A 27,334-nucleotide genomic window follows, 5' to 3' on the forward strand; every position below is an offset into this window, starting at 1 on the left:
CTCTACTTCATCGTTAGATGTATAGAGTGGTGGTGTAGGTTGTCCCTTTTCGGATGACTTGATGATTTGGTCAGCATGGCGCCTTATTATGCTGTCTCCAATGTCCACGGTATACATCAGTGGTCCTAATCGTGTGCAGATAGTTCCAGGCTGCCATTTCTCGGTACGGTAGTCCCGGGCCAAAACCGGTTGGCCTATCTGGAAGGCCCTAGTTGGCCTTTCATTCATGCCCTGAAACTGCCGGTTCTCCACGTCCCTTCGGATGTTGGGCTTGACCAAATCCAGCCGGCATCTTAGGTTTCTATTGTAGAACATCATGGCGGGAGTTTGGTTAGTAACCATATGCGTTGCATTCCTATATGCAAATAAGAAGTTATCCACCTTGTGCTGAAGTTTTATGTCTTCATTACCCATGGCCTTGATGGCCTTCTTGAAGGTCTGGACAAACCTTTCAGCCAATCCATTGGTGGCGGGATGGTATGGGGCGGACGTGTAGTGCTTTACCCCATTGTTCTTTAAGAACTTTCTGAATTCTTCGGACACAAATTGCGGTCCATTATCAGAACATATCTGCTCCGGCAGCCCATTCCTGGCAAATATGGTCCTTAATACTGTGATGGTTTTTTCCGTGGTGGTGGAGGACATCTTTATTACCTCCGGCCACTTGGAGTGTGTATCAACTGCGATTAAGAACATTGAGTCCATAAATGGACCAGCAAAGTCGATGTGCACCCTTTGCCAGGGAGATGAGGGCCACTCCCATGGATGTAGAGGGGCCTGTGGCGGAGCATTATGGACCTTCTGGCATCCTAGGCAGCTCTTGGTCATGTCTTCGATGTCTCCATCGATACCTGGCCACCATACAAACACCCTAGCTAGGTTCTTCATTTTCACTCCACCCAGATGCCCCTCGTGAAGCTCCTTTAGCACTTTATCCTGGAGTTTGGGTGGAATCACCACTCTGGATCCACACATCAAGGTTCCTCGGCACACTGACAGCTGTTCTCTTCTTTGCGAGAATGCTGGCAACAGTGGTTCGCCATGTGCTGGCCATCCCTTCACTGTTAAATCGTAGACCCGTGAGAGAGTAGGGTCATTTCTTGTCTCCCTTTCAATGGCAGAATTTGTCACCGGTAGACATTCCACTATGGTAGAGTGGAATATCTCTACTGGGTCTACTGTAGGTGCCTCTTCTTTCGTTGGCAACGGTAGGCGTGATAAACCGTCATCATTCCCATGCTGTTTTGACCCTTTGTATTCAATGTTGTATTGGTGTGCCCCTAGAAAAAAGGACCACCTCTGTAGTCTTTGTGCCGTCATAATGGGGACACCTTTTTTAGGGTTGAATATGGAGATGAGGGGTTGATGGTCAGTCAGCAAGGTAAATTTTTGTCCGTGTGAAGGACCGGGTTTACAGTCACCTTAAAGTCCCCACAGATGCGAATTTTTTTCTGTTCCTCAGAGTTATTTTTCAATGTTTTTTTCATGACTGGAACGATGGGTGTTGCCCATTCGCTCCAATCTATTTTGGATAATACGCCTGCCTTTTCCAAATTCTTCAGCTCTGCCTCGACTGCCGGACGTATTGCGTATGGCACCGGTCTTGCCTTAAAAAATTTTGGAATTGCTGTATCTTCCACTTTTATTGAGGTGGTGATGCCTTTCAAGGTTCCTAGTTTCTCTTGAAACACTTCTTTGGCGTTGGCCAAGATGTCTTTTAATCGTTCAGGTATGATGTCATCATTGTTTTTTTCCTTACTGGTCACCGTCAGTGCCTGAATGGAGTGCCAGTCTAAACGTATCTTCCTTATCCATTCACGTCCCAACAACGGTGGACCACCATCTTGTAGAATGTATAAATACAACTTTTGTATTTCTTTGCCGTTGTATACCACAGGCACCCTTATTTTTCCTTTGGGGTAGACTTTCTGCCCCGTATATGTTTTTAAGATAATGGATGTGTCTTTTAGAGGTATATGCGAAAATAGCCTCTCGTAATCTCGTCGATTTATTACGGTTAGAGCTGATCCTGTATCTAGCTCCATTTTAACTGGGGACCCTGCTATTGTGAGGGTAACCCAAATGGTTTGGTAATCCTCTTTGGCAAGTACATTATGTAATTTGAGACAGCTTAGTCTCTTGTTTCCGGAGTCGCTATCGCTATTCTGGTCTTCGGAGCTATTGTCCGTCATCATTTGTACCTTCCTGTACTTTTCTTTATTGATTTTTTGTTTTCTGTCAGTGGGTTTATTTTGTCCAGATTGGCATACCCGTGCAATGTGTCCAATCTTACCACATTGCCTGCATGCTTTGCCCTTGAACCAGCAGTCCCTCTGGTTATGGGTGGATCTGCCGCAGCGATAACATCTTCCGAACTCCTGTGTCATTTTATGGGTGCCGAAGTCCTGTGTCTCTTGTTGTATCTCTGCAGCTCCTTTTGCTGCTGCTTCGTATGATACAGCCATACTGAAAGCTTTGTCCAATGTTAAATCTTTTTCAGAAAGCAGTCTTTTTTGTGTTCCTTCACTTAAGAGACCGCAAACAAATTTGTCTCGAAGATAATCCGATAGTCCTGCTCCGAATTGGCAGTACTTTGATAGCTTTCTTAATTCGGTTTGGTAATCAGCGTTACTTTCATTCTTGTGTTGATTTCTCTTGAAGAACTTGAATCGTTCCGCTATCAGCAGCGGTGTTGGGTTTAAATGCTCCTGCAGGGTATCAACAATTTCTTTAAAAGTCTTGTCCTTTGGTTTGGCTGGAGTGATTAAATTTCGTAACAGCCCGTATGTCTTCGCGCCCATTAAGTTCAGAAGTACTGAAGCTTTTTTTTCATCTGTTATTCCATTTGCAGTGCAATAAACCTCTACTCTTTCCACGTATGTGGTCCAATCTTCTATTTCGCCATCACAAGCCTCAATATTACCAGATTTAGGCATTTCAGAAAAGATATGGCGCTTCCCGCGCTTTTTTTTTTCTCTCTGTAGCAACGATATGGCGCTTCCCGCGCTTTCCCGCCGCTGCTACCGATAACAACGCTGTTTCACTGTGGTTTCCGTTTATTCACTGTTGGAGACTCGTTCCCAACGGAGGTCTAAACGCTGACCTGCTTGCCGCACCGGCCGTCTCTCGAGTGCACCCTCCCAGTCCGTTATTGCTTGCCTCCGATTTCGCTGCCTGTCTCAGCTGTAGAGCCCGCCGCTGGAGCTCCAGCCTGACGCCCAGGAAGGATTAGCGCAGTACCTGTCACCAGCTTGGCCAGCTGGTGAAACCACAATTTCTCTTACTTCCTTGAGTCTTCTGGACGCTGGAGGAATCGATGTCCTTGAGGTGCTGCCGAATTGCAGGTAAGTCCGTTTCCACTTCGTCGCCACTGTAGTGTCCGTGTGTAGATAAAGACACTGAAGACAGGAGTTGGTTCATAGGTATTTACTAAGCAAGTCTGGGGGGGGGTTTCTAAAGGATATACACAATACACAGGCTTATATAGCCCAAGTGGCAATTACCGGCATTACGCACACCTGGGGCTTTTAAAGGCACATACACCATAATTGCTCTTAAAGGCACATACACCACACGTACCATCTTAGTAAATCTATGTTGCACCTTTTACATGGCTCTAATATCCTTTCACCTGAATGGGGAGCCCAAAACAGTAGACAGCACTCCAACTGTGGCCTAACTAATCTTGCACAGATTCATCATTACCTCCTTGCTTTTGTATCCAATGCCCCTATATATATAAAACCCAGGATCCCATTTTTATGGCATTTTCCACCTGCAATCTATTTTCAAAGATCTGTGTAACTATACTCCTATGTTTGCTTCTTCCAATCCACTGAGAAGGTTACAATTTAGACTATATTTACATTCTCTGTTCATTTCCCCAAAATTTACATGCCTTTATCAAGATAACAGCAAAGACAAGTTTGAATGAGTCTTATTGCACGTTCAACTGCTTATGATTTCACACATACACTAACATTGTAATGGTTTTGTTAATTACGGCCATAATTTTCTCCCTTTCCTTCATGATGGCAATTCCAAAGGCTTTGCAAGCTCTTTGGTACCTTATGCCTGTGGCCGTTCTTCATATATGAAGTGAAAGCTGCCAGGGTATTTGATTATGACAGCATCACAGCTGTGAATAACCCTGTTCTCACCTGACATTTACGCATGCACATTTTCAAGTTGGGGATAATGATCAGAAGCAAAAACCCAAGTTCACTTGTTTCTCTCCCTTGGCTGAAAAACTGAGACCAACTATACTATTCCCATTACAAACACAGTCGATAAATTAATTCAGCACAAACTAGGAACTAAACCTTCACCTTCCTGAGTTTTATGAATAAGCAATACATTGAATGTTGCATTTACCTACTGAGCCATTGGAAGAGGTCTATAAATTTAAGTCAAATGTAAATATATTTTGTAAAGCATTATAGACTGAACAATAACTTACAAAACAGATTTGTTGGTATTATTAAGCCAAGTTAATACTTTTTTAAAAAGTATCACCTTTACAAGAATTTTTGGAAAAGTCTGTTTGAGGAAATGTTCATTTGTGTAGATGAACTAGATCCTGGCATGTGATAACAGTTAGATCAAATAAAGATCCACTTTTATCCATGTATTTCAATTTGTGATTGTTATGAATTGCTTGTTCCCCTCCCCAATACTGCAAGTAATTTTCTTCTCTTCTTGACATTCATTGCCTATTTCCCATGCCGCACAGCATTCCTTAACAGTGAGAACTGGTGAAGCAATCTGCTTCCAGGGCTCTGCCAATGAATCGCAATCAGGCACTGGAAGGTAAATGAGGCTAGTGAAATTTCAAAAGAAAAATTTGCATTTATATAGAGCCTTTCATGACCTCAGGACGCCCCAAAGCAATTTACAGCTAATGAAGTATTTTTGAAGTGCAGTCACTGTTGTAATGTAGAAAACGTGGCAGCCAATTTGCACACAGCAAGCTCCCACAAACAGCAATGTGATAATGACCAGATAATGGCCTGGATTTCGCAGTGGTTATGACGACAAAACTGTCAGTGTTCACCATCATTACCCCTCTGAAACTGAAAGCAACTTCAGGATTTAATGCATGCGCCGATAAACACGGAAATCCAAAAGTTGCGGATAGTCATTCGCTGCTTCACCACAGTTTGCGCTGTGAAACTCCCCAGAGCCGACAATCAGTTCAAATCATATTGAAGGACGAAAACTTCCCCTATTACGCTGGAATATCGCTGTTAAACTCCCACCACCCCGAAAAAGTGAAACCTTATTGAAAGAGGTGTAACTGGATTTTTAACGGCGTATTGACTGCTGAACAAATGTTCTGGCCCTGAAAAACTAATTCTATATTTGTGGAATGTCAAATTTTTCCATTAGTATGATTAAGAATTACATGGTTTTTAAAATATTTTTTTTTAAAGTTTGTTTATGATATTTCAGCTTCGACCAGCTTCGACCTTAATCCTATGTGTATGTCCTAATCTTTATTTTGCTCTCTGTAAAATTTATAAAAAGTAAATTAGAATCTGTGCATTTTACTTCCTGGTTTTCTGTCTGTGAGAATTCTTCAATGTGATTGGCTACTTAGCGTGCTCGGTGACATCACTGTTGCTGGACGCTGGAGATTCGCTTGATTTGGTGCCAGATTCACGCCACAGAGGTTGCTAGATCTTTGTGGGCAGTTTTCTTCGAGGTCAGCAGTAAACGCCATTGCTTCGCCGCTGACCGCAAATTCTGGGCCAATCTGTTTCTGTTATGTTGATTGAGGGATAAATATTGGTCAGGACATCGGGTTAACTCCCCTGCAATTTATTTGGTCTTCTATTTTCTAATGCTCTGGAAAAGCGCCTCTGCTCAACAACTTTCTCATTCCGTGCAACTGAGATCAGGAAATTCCTGTGTAAGGAATTATGAAGGTACATCCATTCCCTAATGTTAATGGTTTTCTTCAAAGGAAAACTACACTTAATCTACAGAAGCATCTTTATACCTGATATATTGGGCATAATTTTCACCCACTGACTATAAATTATGAAAAAATGTACAGTAGTTAAACTGTAACTATGAGCAAATTGTATTTTTAAGGTGAGATAAAATTTGTTCTTTAAACTGAACATTTTAAAAGTGCAATCAACATTCAATAACACAACCACATTTTGTGAAATTGTAATTATTGATGAATCATTCTATTGATTAGTTATAGGCTGAAATATATAAATCATATGAGAGTGGTGGTCTTTGTCAAGAATTGCATTTTGATTACAGGTTTGATTGCAGGGACCATATCAATAAATCCTCACACAAATGTCTCTGAGCAACTCTCAGTGACATTTTTCAGCTTGAATAATGCAAGTGTTCACTTTGTAAAATTGTAACAGATTGCGCAAAAATAAATAATGGACAATGAAATTCCAGAAGGCTTTCATCAATCATGTTGGCAAAAAAGACTATTCTTCTCCATTAAAGTGACAACATATAATAGTGGATGGGATAATTGCCTTATGACTTGGCAGTATCATGTCACCTTGAAGTATGCAGTACTATTCTCATTTGACCACAACATGAATTTTTCATTATGAAAGATTACTGAGATTATTTCATTAGCGCAACACATTTAATACAAACCTGGAAAGCTAAATTAGCATTCTCATGCATCCCAAATATTTCTGGGTCATCAATCAGGGGAAGGCCTTCGATGTACTCTCTGTATGCCTGCAAGTTGTCTACCTCAGGACTATAGTAAATTCCTAAAATGCAGAACATTGGATAATTGCATTATATAGAAATAGCTCATCTGATAGTTGTGCAGGTGCAAATAATTGATGATAGAGCGTTCAGCGTCTCTCCAATACTCAAGCAGTATAAACATAATTTATAAACATCATGAAGTAAGACATTTTGCACATCAAAGAAAGACTCTGCTTCAGTAAAAGAACTTGCTTTATTCTGTTCACACACCTGTTCAGCAACTTTTCTTATTTTCTATAGTAAAGTGCTACTGTAGTACCACACTCTAATAAATCTCTTTTTATGACATAAAGGCTGGGAAAATCCTCTCTGAGGCAGCCACAGCAGGACAGGACTTCTGTCCATACCTCTGTCCAAACCCCAATCCATTTTCATGCATTGGTACTCATTGTCGATGGGTTGCTGTGCAGGATTTCTGCGGCCAAGAGTGAGCCTGCCAGTGTAAAGGGGGAAATATCGATGGTGCTGCATGTTCATCCAGAAAAGCCAGTAAGGGACTTAAAGAGGCAGAAGTTCCCCAAAGATCATTCTAACAGTCCCACTGTAGGTGTTAGGAGCCAGATTGGAGGGAGAGGAGCTGCCACAAAGCCGTCTGCCCCCATGGGGACCTTAGGGCCACTGCCGCGGCTTCCCAGAGCCTACTGCCACCTTCCTCATGATTGTCCCGGGACAGATAGGGAATCCTCCAGGGACCAGGCCCACATTCCTCTCCCAGCACCATTCATATGTGGCAGGCTGGGAAGGAGAGGCCAGTAGGCAGTGTTAGCCCTCACCACTTTTCCTTCATTTTCCACCATGTTTCCGCCCAATTTTAAACGGGATCATCCCCACCATAGGTTCATGGCAGGAGCCGAAAACTTACGAGCTAGATGCCGAACCCACTGATATTTGATGATTTGGGTTATTTTACGGTGATCTGTGCAGTGCAGTCTTCAGACTAAATTCTCTGTATTATATCTTTTTCATGTGAAATTTTAGATAGGCCAAAAGTATTTTGAATTTTAAAGGACCTTCACCCAGCAGTATCTTTATGGGAATCTCATGCTATCAATCGAATGTTTCTTTTTATGAGCAAGTGTTAATACTTACCAGTTTGCTGACTGGGGAAGCAGACACAGGGCAAAATTCATTTTGGGTGGTAGTGCAAAATCAGCAATAGCGCATTGGCAGCCTCTTATACACACTGCCCAATTTTCATTTCCATCGACAGCAACGGAAATCAGCTGGTGTTCAAAACAGGCAGCCGATCCACGATCTGTCAAGTGTTGTAGTGCAATTTTTTTTTGCCCTGACTGCTCCAATGGTCCCCCTAATGGGTTTCCTACAGAATTACCTTATATCTCTATTTTCTGGAGGAAGATGAAGAGGACCATCAGAGGGACACCAGGTAGGTCAGGCTGTAACAGAGACACTCTGCACCTACTGGTTGGCACCTCTACACCAGAAACTACAGCCAAAGGCACTAAACCTTCAGGTGTCAGAGCACCAATCGTGGTGGAAGCTTTGCTTTACAAGGTACACAATGCTCCAAAGAGATCTGTAGCCAAGCTCCACCATAGGCAATCCCTTTACTTTAATGCTTAAGGATAATTTAAGGTTACCAATGGGAACATAAACCAATTAGGTCCAGGTAATCCCCAAGTCTGCCAAAGCTAGAAGAGATAACCTGTTCCACTTTGAAACTCTAGGCCTGGATCTGACTATCCTTGGGAGAAGTACAGACTGCCTCTAGGGCCTCTGGCATGGAGGCACCACTGCAGATATCCCTAGAGTTGATACATACTCCGTGTTGGATTCCAGCATTGGAAAATCATCTTGCAAGATTGTGCACATGCAGCCAGTGGACTCCTCCACCCGAGCTGCTATCTGTAATATGGTCCTCAATGACTGCACCAACATTTAATGCTCAGAAAGCAACCTTCTTTTAAAAGCAAGCACTGTAAGTTCCAGATCCCTATGCTCATCACCCAGAGTGGGACACAAGCTGGGCCTCTGGACAGTAAGTTCCTCTTGTTCCTCCAGCTCCACCAGCTTCTCCTACTCAATTGTGCTGTGTGTGTCATCAGTACACTCTGGCTCACTGTCTAAATTTTCTAGGTTGGTTATAACAGAGCTGATATTTGCAAGGGGTAGAGTGAGTGACCTGAGGGGTGCTGGGATGCTTGAATGACTGAAGTCTGAATCTGATTCCTCCAACTTACTTAGAGAAAGAAAAGAGGAAGACAGGTTACAACAATGTCCTTCTGAGCAGGCACCACATATAGTTTTCAGTACAAAGAGGATATCATAAAGGGTTTCAGTACACGTTTTGCTGCAGTAAATGAATAGGAGAAAGAGAAGGAAGAGCAGCAGAAGGTTATCGCGAACGCTGCACCCAGGATTTTTGGGGCTTCCTCCTCATGTGGGGTTAGAAATTGCAAGTAAGGTTGTTCTCCTCCTATGCAATTTCCTCTCTCTGCTGTTAAGGGCCGTTTACCCCTGCTACCAAAGCAAAAGAAGTGAGTAATTGTTAAAATGCTATGTATTAAACCCGAGTAGAAGCATGCGCCCTGTGATGGGCATGATGCCATGTGCATGAAACATTGAGCTGCATGGGATGGCACTGTTCTTTGGGACTGAATGTGGATTGAACTGGATTTCCAAAAGGCCTTCAATAAGGTGCCACATAATAGACTAATGAATCATGTCAGAGAATGCGAAGTCAGGGGACAAGTAGCAGAATGGATAGCTAACTGACTGCAAGACAGAAAGCAGAGAGTAGGGGTAAAGGGTAGTTATTCCGAGTGGCAACAGGTGGGAAGTGGTGTTCCACAAGGATCAGTGTTGGGATCACTGTTGTTCACAATTTAGACTTCGGAATCAAAAACACCATTTCTAAATTTGCGGATGACACCAAATTGGGGGGGATAGTCAATACTGAGGAGGGCTGCAACAAATTAAAGGAGGACATTAATAAACTTGCAGAATGGGCATATAATTGGCAAATGAAGTCCAACACAGATAAATGTGAGGTATTACATTTTTGTAAGAAAAATAAGGAGGTCAAATATTGCTTGGAAAATAAGAATCCAAATGGGGTAGAAGAACAAAGGGATCTCAGAGTACAAATATACAAATCACTAAAAGTAGCGACACAGGTTAACAAGGCCATAAAAGAAGCAAACCAAGCACTAGGGTTTATTTCTAGAGGGATAGAATTGAAAAGTAGGGAAGTTATGCTAAACTTGTATCGAACCTTGATTAGACCACACTTGGATTACTGTGTACAATTTTGATTGCCATATTATGAAAAAGGATATAGAGGCACTGGAGAGGGTGCAAAAAAATTTACAAGGATGATACCAGAAATGCAAGGTTATACCTATCAGGAAAGGATGAACAGGCTGGGTCTCTTTTCTCTTGAAAAGAGAAGGCTGAGGGGTGACCTAATAGAGGCCTTTAAAATCAGGAAAGGTTTTGATAGAGTAGGTACAGAGAGAGTGTTTCCACTTGTGGAGAAGAGCAAAACCAGAGGCCATATCAATATAAGTTAGTCACCAAGAAATCAAATAGGGAATTCAGAAGAAACTTCTTCATCCAGAGAGTGGTGAGAATGTGGAACTTGCTACCACAGGGAGTGGTTGAAGCGAATAGTATAGATGCATTTAAGGGGAGGTTAGATAAGCATATGAGGGAGAAGGGAATAGAGGGTTATGCTGATAGACTTAGATGAGGAAGGATGGGAGGAGGCTCGAGTGGAGCATAAACTGGTTAGGCTGAATGGTCTGTTTCTGTGCTGTATGGTCTGTTTCTGTGCTGTATATTCTATGTAATTTTATGAATGCATATAAGGTTTTTGACTGAAGGAACAGTTGTAGATGAAGGCTGGGGGTGCTAAATGCTCCGCACTACATCATGAACATTCATGGTAGGATATGAAAGTAGGTTATAACCTTGTGAGGGAGAGTTCATTGTAATTGCCATGCACATCACATTGCCTTAATGGAAGGTTCTCCTTCCTTCGTTGATATGGTAAGATCATTAAACTTCTTTTGGCACTGTTTCTAAAGGCAGTTTGGTGGAGGTGGCCTTGTTCCCATTCCCCCCGACTGCTCTTCTTGGGGACCGACAGTTATCACTGCCAAAGACGTCCCTTTCTCTTTCCAGCAGAATTTCTGTACCCCCATCTTTGCCTTCCTTCCAGACAAGTTTTTTTGCAACAAGTATGCTGATTGCGAGATGTGGGAGCCGGTGGACCCCATTGAGGCTCACGGTGATTACATCTGTGACAAGTGTCTGCTGCTACAGGAACTCCAGCTCTGTGTTGATGAGCTGGAGTCTGAGCTTCAGACACTGTGACACATCAGGGAGGGGGAGAAGTACCTGGACTCTGGGTGTCAGGAGGTGGTCACACCTATGAAGTTAATTAATTCAGATGTAGCCCATGGTCAGGGATAGGACGGTGTGACTACGAGTGAGACAGGTACGGGGATCCAGGAGGTAGAACTGGAGGAGCCGCAGCCCTTGCTCTTGTCCAACAGGTTCGAGGTTCTTACTCCCTGTGGGGACAGGAGCAGGGACTGCAGGGAGGGTGAGCAACCTGGCCACAGCACTGTGGAAAGGGGGGCCATTCAAGAGGGGGGAGTAAATAGAAATGTTGCAGAGGTAGGGGATAGTATTATTAGGGGGATAGATAGAGTTCTCTGCAGCCGAGAGCGAGAGTCCCGAAGGCTGTGTTGCCTACCCGGTGCCAGGGTTAAGGACATCTCCTCTGGGCTGGAAAGAAACTTGCAGTGGGAGGGGGTGGATCCAGTTGTCGTGGTCCATGTTGGTACAAACAACGTAGATAGGACTAGGAAGCCGGTTCTGTTAAAGGAGTATGAGCAGCTAGGGGTCAAATTAAAAAACAGAACCTCAAGGGTAATAATCTTACCTGAGCCACGAGCGAATTTGGCTCGGACAAATAAAATTAGAGAGTTAAATGCGTGGCTCAAAGACTGGTGTGGGAGAAATGGGTTTTGCTTCCTGGGACACTGGCACCAGTACTGGGGCAGGAGGGTGCTGTTCCGTTGGGACTGGCTTCACTTGGCCAGTGCTGGGACTAGAGTCCTGGCGGATCATATAACTAGGGCTGTAGAGAGGGCTTTAAACTAACTAGTTGGGGGGAGGTTCCTAGAGAGCAAATAATAAAAATGACAACAGAGAAGGTCATAGACTTAGGTAGCAGTGGGGAAATTAAAAACCAGAGCGTGTCAGGAAGGGGCAGAAGGTATGGAGTAAAAGGTAAAGTAATAAAAAGGGCAAAAGCAGGAACTAAGTGTCACAAAACATATTTGAAAGTTCTCTATCTGAATGCACGTAGCATTCGTAACAAAATAGACGAGTTAATGGCACAAATAACTACATATGGGTATGATCTTGTGGCCATTACAGAAACATGGCTGCAGGGTGACAATGCCTGGGAATTAAACATACCAGGTTATTTAACGATCAGGAAGGACAGGCAGGAAGGAAGGGGAGGTAGGGTGGCTATGTTAATAAAGGAAGGAATCACTGTAATACAGAGAAATGATATTGGGTCAAAAGATCAGGATAATGAAACAGTTTGGGTGGAGATAAGGAATAATAAGGGGAAAAAAACACTAGAGGGCGTAGTCTATAGGCCTCCGAACAGTTGCAATTCTGTTGGACGGAGTATCAATCAGGAAATAGTTGAGGCTTGTAATAAGGGAACATCTATAATTATGGGGGATTTTAACTATCATATTAATTGGACAAATTAAATTGGGCAGGGCTGCCTTGAGGATGAGTTCATTGAGTGTATTAGGGATGGGTTTCTTGAGCAGTATGTAACTGAACCGACCAGGGGGCAAGCAACCTTAGATCTGGTCCTGTGTAACGAGACAGGATTAATTAAAAATGTCCTAGTAAAGGATCCCCTTGGAATGAGTGACCATAACATGGTTGAATTCCATATTCAATTAGAGGGTGAGAAGGTTAGATCTCAAACAAGTGTGCTGAGCTTGAATAAAGGAGAATATGAAGGTGTGAGAGCGAAATTGAGTAGAGTGGATTGGGAAAATAGATTAAAGGGTAAGATGATACATGATCAGTGGTGTACATTTAAGGAGTTATTTTACAACTTCCAAAAAATATATATTCCACTGAGAAGAAAAGGGTGTAAAAGAAAAGACAGCCATCCGTGGCTAAGTAAAGAAATTAAGGATAGTATTCGACTAAAAACAAGGGCATATAAGGTAGCCAAATCTAGTGGGAGGATAGAGGATTGGGAAAACTTTAAATGACAGCAAAAAATAACAAAAAGATTGATTAAGAAAGGGAAGATAGATTATGAAAGTAAATTAGCAAAAAATATAAAAACAGATAGTAAGAGTTTTTATAGTTATATAAAAAGAAAAAGGATGGCTAAAGTAAATGTTGGTCCCTTAGAGGATGAGACCGGGAAATTAATGGTGGGAAATATGGAGATGGCAAAAACACTGAATGAATATTTTATATCAGTCTTTACAGTAGAGGACACTAAGAATATCCCAACACTGGACAAACAGGGGGCTATAGGGGGGGAGGAGCTAAACACGATCAAAATCACTAAGGAAGTGGTACTCGGTAAAATAATGGGACTCAAGGCAGATAAATCACCTGGACCTGATGGCTTACATCCTAGGGTCTTGAGGGAAGTGGCGGCAGGGATTGTGGATGCATTAGTAATAATTTTCCAATACTCCCTGGACTCAGCAAAGGTCCCGGCAGACTGGAAAACTGCTAATGTAACACCCTTATTTAAAAAGGGCAGTAGACAGAAGGCTGGAAACTATAGACCGGTTAGCCTAACATCTGTGGTAGGTAAAATTTTGGAGTCCATTATTAAGGAGACAGTAACAGGACATTTGGATAATCATCATTTAATAGGACAAAGTCAGCATGGTTTTATGAAGGGGAAGTCATGTTTGACAAATTTGCTGGAGTTCTTTGAGGAAGTAACATATAGGGTGGATAAAGAGGAACCAGTGGACGTAGTGTATTTAGACTTCCAAAAGGCATTTGACAAGGTGCCACACAAAAGATTATTGCTTAAGATAAAAAATCACGGGATTGGGGGTAATATTCTGGCATGGATAGAGGATTGGCTATCTAACAGAAGGCAGAGAGTTGGGATAAATGGTTCATTCTCAGACTGGCAATCAGTAACTAGTGGTGTTCCGCAGGGGTCAGTGCTGGGTCCCCAACTCTTTACAATCTATATTAACGATTTGGAGGAGGGGACCGAGTGTAACATATCAAAGTTTGCAGATGATACTAAGATGGGAGGGAAAGTAGTGAGTGAGGAGGACATAAAAAACCTGCAAGGGGACATAGACAGGCTAAGTAAGTGGGCAGAGATTTGGCAGATGGAATACAATACTGGAAAGTGTGAGGTTATGCACTTCGGCAGGAAAAATCGTAGAGCAAGTTATTATCTTAATGGCAAGAAACTGGAAAGTACTGAAGTACAAAGGGATCTGGGGGTCCTGGTGCACGAAACTCAAAAGGTTAGTATGCAGGTGCAGCAAGTGATTAAGAAGGCCAATGGAATGTTGGCTTTCATTGCTAGGGGGATAGAATATAAAAATAGGGAGGTATTGCTTCAGTTGTACAAGGTATTGGTGAGACCGCACCTGGAATACTGCATACAGTTTTGGTGTCCATACTTAAGAAAGGACATACTTGCTCTCGAGTCAGTACAAAGAAGGTTCACTCGGTTAATCCCGGGGATGAGGGGATGGACATATGAGGAGAGGTTGAGTAGATTGGGACTCTACTCATTGGAGTTCAGAAGAATGAGAGGCGATCTTATTGAAACATATAAGATTGTGAAGGGGTTGGATCGGGTGGATGCGGGGAGGATGTTCCCAATGATGGGTGAAACTAGAACTAGGGGGCATAGTCTTAGAATAAGGGGCTGCTCTTTCAAAACTGAGATGAGGAACTACTTCACTCAGAGGGTGGTATGTCCATGGAATATGCTGCCCCAAAAAGTTGTAGAAGCTACATCATTACATAAATTTAAAACAGAAATAGACAGTTTCCTAGAAGTAAAGGGAATTAAGGGTTACGGGGAGCGGGCAGGAATTTGGACATGAGTCTAGGTTCGGATCGGACATGGCCCTGTGGGTAGCGGAGCGGGCCCAGGGGCCGTGTAGCCTGATCCTGCTCCTATTTCGTGTGTCTAATTCTGTTAGATTCGGGAGATGGTTCTGTGATAGCAGATTGGCGGTTAGGATCAGATTAGCCATGATCTTATTGAATGGCGGAGCAGGCTCGAGCGGCCGATTGGCCTACTCCTGCTCCTATTTCTTATGTTCTTACTTCTAAATTTCAAAAATCTTGATGTCTGCTTGTTGGGATGCCTAAAAAAAAAATCACCCAACCCAATATTGGGTTGGACACCTTCTCGATCACCCGACCCAACATTGGGTTGGACACCTTCTCGATCACCCAACCCAATATTGGGTTGGACACCTTCTCGATCACCCGACCCAACATTGGGTTGGACACCTTCTCGATCACCCAACCCAATATTGGGTTGGACTCCTTCTTGTCGTTTATTGGTCCCTGAAATCGCACCTGTTTAAAAGAAAATTAAAGCTTGCACCCCAAGACTTTGCAGTCATATCCAGGTAGAAATTGGATGCCATTGCTCCCGCTTTATAAGTGTAAAACGGGCGCACAGAAGACCAATTTCGGGGGCCAATGTCTCGCATTCAAAGAACGCTTGAATGACGTCCAACCCGATATGTGGTCAGGAGATGATTCAGGGGTCTCTGACGGCCAGTGAAAATAAACTTCAGGTCCCTTATGTATGTAAATGATGGGCCTTATGCCTGTTTAGGCCCTCTCGCTTAACTTTGATATCGCAGAACCGATTAGGTCCCAGCCAAAACCCAGGTTCTTCCACCACATTCATGCCAGAGCTCCGGTGGGAATGTGCTAGAATTTACACTGCATGATGTTAAGAGAACATGCTTATGAATTACAAAATATATTAATGCTATTATGTTAATTATTATGTGTTATCATAGCACTCGTGGTTATTTTGTTATGTAGTCCCCAAAGTGCTATTAATTTCAAGAGAAGCAGTTTCAAGTTTAGATCACAGCATTTTAAATTATGTTACTGTATCATAATTGCACAACACAATAATACACTGAGCCTATGATCAAATTACTAACAACACATATTAGTAAATGATTAAAAAAAAGCTAAAGAAGCAGAATTTAAAAAAAATATAAATGTTAACAGGAAGTTGTTAAAATTGCTAAAGATGATAAAGTTGCATCATCAGCACTGAATGTTCACTTACCTGATGATGAATACTTATATCCATTTGCCAAGATACCGGGTGAGAAGAATCGCTTTAAGATGGTGCGCAGACATCGCTGGTCCCAGGCATCTGTAACTCGACCTCCATAGGTGATCTCACCTATTCAGGGCAATTAAAGCAATTAGATGTTCGAACTTGCATGCATTCACTTCAAGTTCAAAAAAATGGTCTCACCTAAGTGTGCATTATCATCATCCATGAGTGTGTGTTCTAGATGCAGAAAAACAACCCTCGTTGTTAGAGTAATTTACAGGATCACATCTAACCACATTTAAATACAAGTGGCAATATTTTCTTCATTGTTCAGTGACATTTCATCAAGCTAACTGCAGTGATTTTTGAAGTAAGATTTAAAAATGAGCGTTAACAGGGCACGTTTAGTAGAACGCAATTGCGGCAGCAAAATGTTTAAAGATGAAATGTACTAATTATTCGTATGTTTAATTGCAGAAATGACCATACCAGTTTAGAGAGATGAAACTTACAAAAAGAGACACTGACATAACCCTTTTCTGGAAAAACGAAACTTAGTAGTGGTCAAGAGAGAGAATGACTCGTTTCTCAGAAATCACATGTCCTGATGACTCATTTCCAAGAAATCAGAGGGTCCACAGGCCCCTGCAGTGAAAAGTGAAACTTATGTTATAGGCTACCTTGTATAAGTTAGACACACCTAGTTAGTGATTAATGTATAGACTTTTAAATCGATTGGACCTCTTGTAGTAGGAGGTCTCGTAATATGTGTATAACTGTGTGAACCTCAAGAGATTCGGTGGAGTCGGAGCCTTGTGTTGGGACGCAAGAGCCACAGCTCCCCAGGCCTGAATAAACCGTTTTGACTTCAATTATTGGGTCTGTCTTTCTTACAACAAGCCAGTGATGTCGACTATGTATATCACTTGGTCCGCACTTTGGGGGCTTACATCAATTGGCGACGAGGATGGGATGCGCGATCTGAACAAGACTCTCGGACAGCATTAACCTAAGACGGGTGAGTATGTTTTAATTACCACCTGTAAAATTAGAGGTAAATCGCTGGCGAGACGTTAAGTCAGAATCGACGTATAACAGAACTATATAAAGAAAGACACCTTTAATTGAAGGCGGTTAAAAAGTAAACTGCAGTTAGGGGCAGGTAGTTCCCTAAAAGCCGTGAGGCGGTGAAACCTCAGTTAGGGGCAGGTAGTTCCCTAAAAGCCGTGAGGCGATGAAACCTCAGTTAGGGGCAGGTAGTTCCCTAAAAGCTGTGAGGCGGTGAAACCTCAGTTAGGGGCAGGTAGTTCCCTAAAAGCCGTGAGGCGGTGAAACCTCAGTTAGGGGCAGGTAGTTCCCTAAAAGCCGTGAGGCGGTGAAACCTCAGTTAGGGGCAGGTAGTTCCCTAAAAGCCGTGAGGCGGTGAAACCTCCGTTAGGGGCAGGTAGTTCCCTAAAAGCCGTGAGATGGCGAAATCTCAACAATTGAATGAATGGGTGCACCGTGGTGAGTGAATGAGGTAAAACCCTACAGTCATAAAGAGGTTAGAACAGACAAGGGTGAGGTCTGTCCCCAGCACCTAGCCTGAGCCTGAATTAAGAGGACAGTAGTCCCACGTGATGGCCAGGATCAAGTAGGACGCCGGGAGCTACAGACCCCACAGTACCAAAACCTCGGGACTAAAGGGTTGGTGTGTGTCTAACAAAACGAAGTGACTAACAGAAAGCAAGAAACTAACTAAGGTGATGCTATAGGGGCGAACAACGTAGCGTACAAACCTAATTCACCAATACCGTGAATTAAGCATTAAACATAGCAGTTAGTTATGACTAAGAGGGTGGAAGAAGAATCCTCAAGGGACCTGGATTCTATAACCCGACTCCTGGAAAAAAAAACAGTGCAGAGAGCCAAAGGCTTGGTGGGGAGGAGCTAAAGATAAAGAGGCAACAGATAATGTAAGGAATTGAAACAGAAGGGAGAGATAAAGAAGGAAAAAGATCTAATTTGCAGGCGAACCAATTTGAAACCCCAGCAAAAAAAAAGAAACAAACAGGGATTTGGAAACTAGGGAAAGCTGTTGAGTCACAGATTTAAAAAGGAAGGAAAAAATAAACTTAAAGCTTTACCAACATGGAAGTTATTAGCATCTGTACCAAGACAAGTAAAACAAGAGATTTGCTGAATGAAAGGAACCTTAGACATATGCTGGAATTACAGTTTGTATAAAAATGTGTGAGTGTGGATGTTTTCCTGATTAGGAATGTTTAAGAGGATACAATATTCCTTTGTCTGAAAATCTGTCCGTTAAGAAAAAGAAATGTCTGCTGTGTGTTGTAGCTCCACCCACTTCTCTGTGTTAAAGAAAAAGCATTTCACCCTTTTGTCTTGTCTGGGATTTTGGAAGTTTAAGAATGTGCAAATAAGATTGTGCCCTCAGAATGAAAAAACCTATTACAATTTAAGTTAAGCTGGAGTGTAAAAACTGAGAAGAGCAAAAAAAGTTTGTTTAACGAGAGATTAAGTTTCAGTCTAAGATCTAACCTTGGAGTTATGAGGTAAATTAACCTATTAAAACCAGACTTTCATTGTGGCCACAGTGAAATTCTGGTTGATGTAAATTGGTGTAGTCCAAATTGAATAAGATAACTCAACTCCGCAAGAATATCCGATAGTGGCAGGTCCCTCTACAATGTTTAATTGACTATGGTACTGGGAGCCGTATAGAAGGCGGGACTAGAGTTAAACCTTAGAAAGGTATAGGTAGGGAAGGATGAAGTAGTCGACCTAGGATACATAGTGACACAAGGGAAGAGACAAATGCCCCAAAACAGATGGGAGGGGCATTAGGACTGGCTGCGTGCTTTGATTGCTCACAAGCTTCTAGGGATGGCAACAGGAAGGGACCGCGCCAGAGAGGGGAGGGGGATCCGAGGATGTTTGTTGACGCATTGGTAGGGGGCCGACAGTGAAAAATGTTAATAGACACAGGAGCCACAATCTCATTGACAGACTTACCCTTACCCCAAACGAAACTTTCAGTTAGTATAGCAGGAATCGGTGGACGAAGAATCAGGACTTATAAGAGCGAAACAGTCTTACTAGAAATTGGATGTATAATAATACCTACCCAGTTGTGGGTATGCGAGAACACCGAAGGAACAATCCTAGGGATAGATATACTGCGAGAAGTAGGAGCTTTAGTCGACCCTAAAGCGAATGAAGTGTACTGGCCCCCAGATTATAAGTCAAACAAACAGGCAGACCCGGGAAACAAAGTAGAAATGGCCCAGCCTATACAGGATTTGATCAAAGGGGGGTAGCCAAAGGAAAAAGTGTAAACCTATATAGTCGGAATGCCTTTGGGGTGGTGTCTGATTACATGATAGCGGGAGTAGGCAGGGATATATGACACCAGGAGGAGGACCCGTAAGAGACAAGAATATAATCAAGGAATGAGTAGGAACCTCTCTCCTACCCAAAGAGTGCATAATAATAAATTAAAGCACACAAGAGGATGGGCAGCTAAACGAGCAATTGAGAGAGGGAATCTGACCAATGAAGCCCAAATGTTCATGTTGAATCAAAGTGTGAAACCACAACTGTCTTTCAGTCAGGGATGTTTTTTGGGTTGTGTGAAGTGACGCAATAATGTTTAACTCCACCTTCAAAAGCCTGCGAAGGAGTTAACCCTTTCCACTGACAGCTGTTTGAGTTCACCAAGCAACAACTTCAGTATTACTGAATAGAATTTAAAGATATTGGACATTATTAAATTTAAGTTTCTTAATGTTAAGCTGATATTTCCCCACAGTGATAGAAGGAAAATTAGGATTTGATAAATGGAAGTTATCTTATAAACTAATTGCAGCACCGTCTCAAACGGCCGGGAGACTGCTTGGGAAGCTGTCCTGTTACCCAAAGATAAATCTGGACAGATAGTTAGAGACATGAGGCCAAAGACCAACAGATTATACGGGACCGAGAACAGGATACACGGGGCGACCAGAAGGAGGTCATAGCAATAGATAGCAAAGTGATAGCAGAAATAATACCAGCCAAATCAGGGCTAGCACCTAGATGGTCAGGACCTTATGAAGTATTAATGTAAAAAGTCACACAACACCAGGTTATAGTCCAACAGCTTTATTTGAAATCACAAGCTTTCGGAGCGCTGCTCCTTCTTCAGGTGAAGAAGGAGCAGCGCTCTGAAAGCTTGTGATTTCAAATAAAGCTGTTGGACTATAACCTGGTGTTGTGTGACTTTTTACATTTGTCCACCCCAGTCCAACTCCGGCATCTCCACACCGAAGTATTAATGAATAGTGACACATGTGCTCATGTAGATGGGTCCGGAACGGGTAAAGGAAGGTGGAAACACTGGACTCAGTTAAAAATATATAAGAAGAACAATGAGTAAACCAGAGATGGTGCCCTTTTTGACAGAATGAGGAGTATACTAGAAGATATAAAGAATGGGAAGGGGAGTTACTACATATATCAATGATAGGGCTGTGTATGATGATAATAGGCTGTGTATGATGATAATATTATATGCCATAGTTTACATCTTCAGGTATGTCTGGAGACAGAGCCACAGAACAAGAAATGAACCAGATGTACAGCATTTTGAACTGATAAAATGGATAAGAGCAGAATAATTCTAACTGGCTGGTGATGACCAGCCCCTTTTTGTAATTACAGGAACATTGGACGTCCGGAATGAGATGGAGCGTCCTCGCCTTGATCCTAGGGATGAACATAAGTATTGCCATTATCGAGGGGGATTAGTAATAAGGAGAACACAGGATGAGGTGTATTTTAGTGCAGCACATAGAGTTACTAAGCTTGCCATTAATATGAGTACTTTTGAGATACAAAACAAACCTGGAACTCCCTGTGGGTAAAACAATTAGAGGATCCACAGGAAAAATCTGTCTTACAAAGATGTAAGAAACGGGGAGTATTGGAAACGACCGGAGCAGGGTATGCGGCCGGGTTAGCAACAGTTAATAGCTTGGACATAGGAGTAAACGAAGGAGTAGAAGAATTACAAGCAAAAATAGAGAAGTTACTAAAACAAGCTGCTGGAAATAGCCAGCAATTGACACTGGCAGGGAAACCAAACAATAATGCAATTGTCGGGGGTGGAAGAGATAGTAGCCCCCCATGCAGAAACAATCAATACAATTATTGATAGACTTAATAATGCTTCTCACCAAACCGATAAGGAACTAATATGTGCCACGTAGGGCTCATGGCTATTGTCGAATGCTCAGCATAACATGAGGCAAATAAATAATGGACAGATCCCTGATTGGATTACTAATAAGGATCTGGAACCTTGGATTGACACAAATAAAAGCCTATGCAAAGGATGTAAAATGGGACAAGTATACCAGGCAGGCGATTGTCTGACCCCATGGACTAAGATGATTGGCTTTGTACTGGCCATCCCACAATTCCCAGAAGGGGGACAACTCCGATACGACGTGATTAATATAGGAGAGGTACAAAGGGAAAGTGGGTTAAATATCATGATGTCCCTACCAAGGCGCTTTGGGAAAGGGGTGAAGATAATAAACAGAAGAATGAAACCTAAAGGGGGGTGGTAGTGGACGGGTGCCACCACAAGGGAAGGACATGGGTGTGCACTCACCCCCCCACCGAGGGAGACACATCCGAGTGCGGATTTGCAAAAATTACCAAGTGCACCCTCGAGGTACACCCAAGGGGGAAACACCGGACAAGGGTAGCACCAAGGAACAATGGGACATGTTGTGTCACCACAACTGAACAGAAATATGAATATCAAGATATGGCTTATACCATTCCCCAACCAAACCGTTGTTTTGGTCTAAAGATACCTATACAGATAGGAAAACCTGGTCATTTGATAATATGAGACTTACTAAAAAGGGTTGAAACTTATGTCATACCAGAGCCCAAGGCAATTCCTAAGTTAGAGGAAGCTTGGCAGAAGTTACGGCAGGACACGAAGGAAATTTAAAAGTACCTTATCATAAAATAGAAGAAGACTTAAAGAAGACAACAGAAAGACATTAGTACAACATTAGAGGAAACTCACCCACTTCCTCCTATTTTGATAATTGGGGATCAGGATGGTCGGGGACTTTGGGCGCCTCAGTGATACAAGGCATAATGATATTCCTCATGATTGTTATTACGATCTGTTGTGTATTTTTACTGCTCCACTGCCTCTGTACCAGAATGAGTAAGGCCGAAATTGGTGCGGTGAAAGAAGTCGAGCCTGAGGAGGGGCAGGTAGCGATGTTAAGAATGGACAACTCCCCCGCCTCTCCAAGGCAAATGGTGTAAGACGCGATGGGAAGCCCTGAAATTATATGGGATTAATTGGGCATGGTAATTAAAGACCGGGCCGGCCAACCGTAAGATGGAGGTGGCAGAAGGAGGGTGGCAGAAGGAGGGTGGTGAATGAGGATTGGTGTGTGATGACAGTCTCGAATTGACACGTCACACACCCCACGTGGGAATGAGGGGCAGGCTTGAGCAGAAAAGCCTCAACCATTAGTGCAGGGTCTAAGGGGCCCCGGGAATGGTTACACCGGAAGGAGTGCATAAAGGAAAGCCCACCCTGAAGGAAAGCCCACCGTAGAGGAAAGCCCACCATACCACAGGGGGGGGAAGTCGGCCTCCAAATTAATAAGACATATACATGTATAACCTAGACTGGTAGAAGGCCAGGGAGTGCACGCTTTGGCAGACACCAGGCAGTGGAAATACATGTTGACCTGTTTTGGAACAATTGTCCAAAAGGTCAAAAGGAGGGACTGAAGTAAGATTTAAAAATGAGCGTAACAGGGCACATTTAGTACAACGCAATTGCGGCAGCAAAATGTTTAAAGATGAAATGTACTAATTATTCATATGTTTAATTGCAGAAATGACCATACCAGTTTAGAGAGATGAAACTTACAAAAAGAGACACTGACATAACCCTTTTCTGGAAAAACGAAACTTAGTAGTGGTCAAGAGAGAGAATGACTCGTTTCTCAGAAATCACATGTCCTGATGACTCATTTCCAAGAAATCAGAGGGTCCACAGGCCCCTGCAGTGAAAAGTGAAACTTATGTTATAGGCTACCTTGTATAAGTTAGACACACCTAGTTAGTGATTAATGTATAGACTTTTAAATCGATTGGACCTCTTGTAGTAGGAGGTCTCGTAATATGTGTATAACTGTGTGAACCTCAAGAGATTCGGTGGAGTCAGAGCCTTGTGTTGGGACACAAGAGCCACAGCTCCCCAGGCCTGAATAAACTGTTTTGACTTCAATTATTGGGTCTGTCTTTCTTACAACAAGCCAGTGACGTCGACTATGTATATCACTTGGTCCGCACTTTGGGGGCTTACATCAATTTAAAAAAAGAGAAAAAACACATAAATCTGCCACAAAATTCTTCCATACTCCTTGTTATGTTCATTAATAAATAGACATTCTTATTATGAACACAGCTAGCTTCTAAGCTAGTCACTTTATTTAGTATATGAGGACTTCAGTACATGAGGACTTCTACAGCATCATTCTAGAGGTTTTGATCTTGACTACTGCCTTGTGGGTAGCCTAGTGCATCGTGGGTAGCCCACTCTTATATACATATACAGCAATATACAGCTCTACGGCTCCACCTAGTGTCCACTATAGAATGACATGTTATTGATCATTACATCCCCCTTTCTTTGAGGTTAACAAAATCAATATAAAGCAACTTTCAAGAAAAACAATAAAGATGATATCAGTAACACTTTTGTTAGTGCTCTATAAACATAAACATTTTCACAACAGTCAACACATTTTCAATATAGTTTTTCTTTGTACTCAAAGATTAAGTCTATCAGGCTTTTTTACTTCACGTGTGGATCTCTCTGATGTGTCTTCATGAGATTGTTCTGGTGGTGATTGACAAGTCTCACATTTGCCTATCATGTTCTCAATGTCCTTACTTATGCCAGGCCAATAAACAGTGTCTCTTGCTCTCCTTTTGCATTTTTCAATTCCGAGGTGTCCCTCATGAATCCTTTTGAGCATGTCTTGACGTAGAGCCTGTGGAATGACTATTCTGTTCTGTTTCAGTAATAGTCCACTTGCGACACTCAATTCTGACCTTATGTGAAAGTATTTTGGACAGGAACCTTTTGGCCAACCATGATGAATGTTCTCTATTACTGTTTGTAACACTGTATCTTTTACTGTTTCTTCTGCTATTTGCTTTGATTTTGTGTCTGACACGGGCAGCGCAGCAGTGACCATACTCACATGAACATCCACGTCTTCTTCAGTAGAGCTCACGACTCATTGTGGGTGCTCGGGATAGTGCATCTGCTAACACTATGTATTTGCCTGGTGTGTAGATCAGTTCAAAGTCATATCTTTGCAGCTTCATCATGAGTCATTGAATCCTTGGAGACATCTCATTCAAGTTCTTTTTTATGATGGCAACCAGTGGGCAGTGGTCTGTCTCAACTGTGAAGGTGGGAAGTCCATATATGTAGCCATGAAACTTTTCTAGTCCAACTACCAAGCCTAGACATTCCTTTTCAATCTGGGCGTATCGACACTCAGCATCAGTCATAGACCTGGAGGCATAGGCAACAGGCTTCCAATCTTCACCCTCTGCTTGTAGCAAGACCGCACCTAGGCCATCTTTTGATGCATCCGTTGACACTTTGATTCTCTTTGTTGGGTCAAAGAAAGTGAGTACAGGTGTGGTTGTCAGCACTGTTTTGAGGTTTATCCACTCTTGTTCATGTCTTTCTGTCCATGCGAACTCATTTGTTTTATGAAGCAGGTCTTGCAGACAGGCTGTCTTGGCTGACAAGTTAGGAATGAACTTTCCAATGAAGTTTATCATCCCCATGATGCGTAGCACTCCTTTTTTGTCAGTGGGTCGGGGCATTTTGAGTATGGCGTTTACTTTTTCCATATCTGGCTCTATTCCTTTACCAGATAATCTCCTAGGAAAGTGACTTCCTGGATGCCAAACTGACACTTGGCTTTGTTGAGCTTCAGTCCATTCCGGCGTGTGCTCTGTAGCACTTTAGTCAGTCTCTCATTGTGTTCTTTCAGTGTGGAGCCCCAGATGATTATGTCATCAACATAGACCCGAACTCCTTCCAGACCTTCAATTATGTGTTCCATCGCTCTATGAAAGATTTCAGATGCAGATATTATCCCGAAAAGCATTCTGAGGAAACAATACCTGCCAAATGGTGTGTTGAAGGTACAGCATTTGGTGCTCTCTTCATCCAGTTTTAGTTGCCAAAATCCTTGTGAGGCATCGAGCTTTGTAAAGTATCTGGCACCAGACATTTCACTGGTGATTTCTTCTCGCTTGGGAATCCGGTAGTGTTCACGTTTTATGTTTGCATTTAAGTCCTTTGGATCCATGCATATTCTTAGATCATTGTTCTTTTTCTTTACACATACCATGGAGTTAACCCAGTCTGTTGGCTCTTCGACTTTCCTGATGACTCCTAGTGTGGTCATTCTGTCCAGTTCTTTCTTGAGCCGGTCACACAGGGGTGCTGGAACTCTTCGTGGAGCATGTACCACTGGCTGAGCATCCTCCTTTAGCTGGATCTTGTAAGTGAATGGTAGAACTCCAAATCCTTTGAACACATCCTGGAAATTATTCACTACAGAATCCACTGAGTCATCTGGTCTGCTTATGGCACAGTTTATACGGTATACTCTCTTGACAAGTTCTAAGTCCTCACAAGCTTTGTCACCCAGTAGCGAATCAAGTCCTTCAGCCACAACAGAAAACATGAGATGATGCACTTTGTCTTTGACTGTCAGTTTAAGTCTGCATACACCTAAGCTATCTATTTTCTGTCCATTATAGTCCTTCAGTAGTACTGACTTTTTCTGTATTTTGGGCTTTTCTTTCATGTTTTTAATGTCACTCATACTGATTAAGTTTGCTTTTGCCCCAGTGTCCAGTTTCAATGTAACTAATGCTCCATTTATCTGCAGTGGGATCATCCATTTGTCCTCTTTTACTGCATTAATTTTATGTTCAGCATTGTCCAGATCTGAGGGCTGCACATTTTCTGTATCATTTTTGACATTGTCACATGACACCATTCATACAAAAAATGTCTCACTTAAATCAGTGTCCTCAATCACATTAACTCGTTGTCCTTTCTTTGTTTTTACTTTTGAAAAGCATTGTTTGGCAAAGTGATTCTTTCCATTACACTTTGTGCACATTTTTCCAAATGCTGGGCATTGTCTTAACTGGTGTTTGTAACCACAGCACTTACAATTAAAAATTTCATCCTCCGATTGCTTTTCATTTCTGTTCTGCCCACGTTTCTTCCCCTTGTAGGACACAGCACTGACAGCAGCATTATCACTCATTACAATCGCATCATTATTGATTTCACTGAAAGTCTTCGCGTGCTTTCGAGCTAGCTCGCTGGCTTGGCATATTTTCACAGCAATTTCCAATGTTAGTTCGGTTTCTCTCAACAGACGTTCCCTGACTTTTTTTTATCATGAATACCAAACACAATCTGGGCACGAATCATGGATGCTTTCAGCTCAGAGAAATTACATGTCTGTGCTTTCAGTTTTAGATCAGTTATAAAGCTATCAAAAGTCTCATTTTGCTGCTGTGTCCGAGAACAGAAGATGTACCTCTCATAGGTTTCATTCTTTTTGGGAGAACAATGTGTATCAAACTTCTTTAGCACATCGTCTAATTTTCCTCTGTTCTCCTCTGGATTAAATACAAATGTATTAAATATCTCTATCGCCTGTGGGCCTGCAACCGTAAGCAGCAACACTATTTTCCTTGCGTCTGGCTTCGTACCGTACCCGATGGCAGCAATGTAGAGTTCGAATTGTTGTTTGAAAGCCCGCCAATTGTAGTCGACATTTCCCGTGAGATTCAAAAACTCCGGTGGCCTCAAATTCTCCATGTCGCTTTTCACAATTTTCAGCAGATCTTCACCAATCCTGGTACCATGTTATGTTCATTAATAAATAGACATTCTTATTATGAACACAGCTAGCTTCTAAGCTTGTCACTTTATTTAGTATATGAGGACTTCAGTACATGAGGACTTCTACAGCATCATTCCAGAGGTTTCCATCTTGACTACTGCCTTGTGGGTAGCCTAGTGCATCGTGGGTAGCCCACTCTTATATACATACAGCAATATACAGCTCTACACAGCTCTATGGCTCCACCTAG

The 27,334-nt window shown here is 42.4% G+C and overlaps 1 protein-coding gene across 3 annotated transcripts in view; it reads right to left on the reverse strand.

Annotated features, from left to right (window-relative positions):
- dnah6 (dynein, axonemal, heavy chain 6) overlaps positions 1–27,334 on the reverse strand; it is a 1,317,984-nt gene that overhangs the window by 163,596 nt on the left and 1,127,054 nt on the right. For 2 of the 3 annotated variants that reach the window (XM_085993638.1, XM_085993630.1), the window contains 2 exons: positions 16,100–16,219; positions 6,637–6,758 (listed from right to left, as the gene is read on the reverse strand). In XM_085993638.1, the coding sequence (XP_085849764.1) occupies positions 6,637–6,758; positions 16,100–16,219 (242 nt within the window). The remainder of the gene's footprint in view (positions 1–6,636; positions 6,759–16,099; positions 16,220–27,334) is intronic. The other variant, XM_085993647.1, reaches the window with a different exon arrangement.

The sequence above is a fragment of the Somniosus microcephalus genome, chromosome 1 (genome assembly GCF_052327205.1).
Source record: "Somniosus microcephalus isolate GS21.2 chromosome 1, FLI_Smic_1.0, whole genome shotgun sequence".
Taxonomy (NCBI): domain Eukaryota; kingdom Metazoa; phylum Chordata; class Chondrichthyes; order Squaliformes; family Somniosidae; genus Somniosus; species Somniosus microcephalus.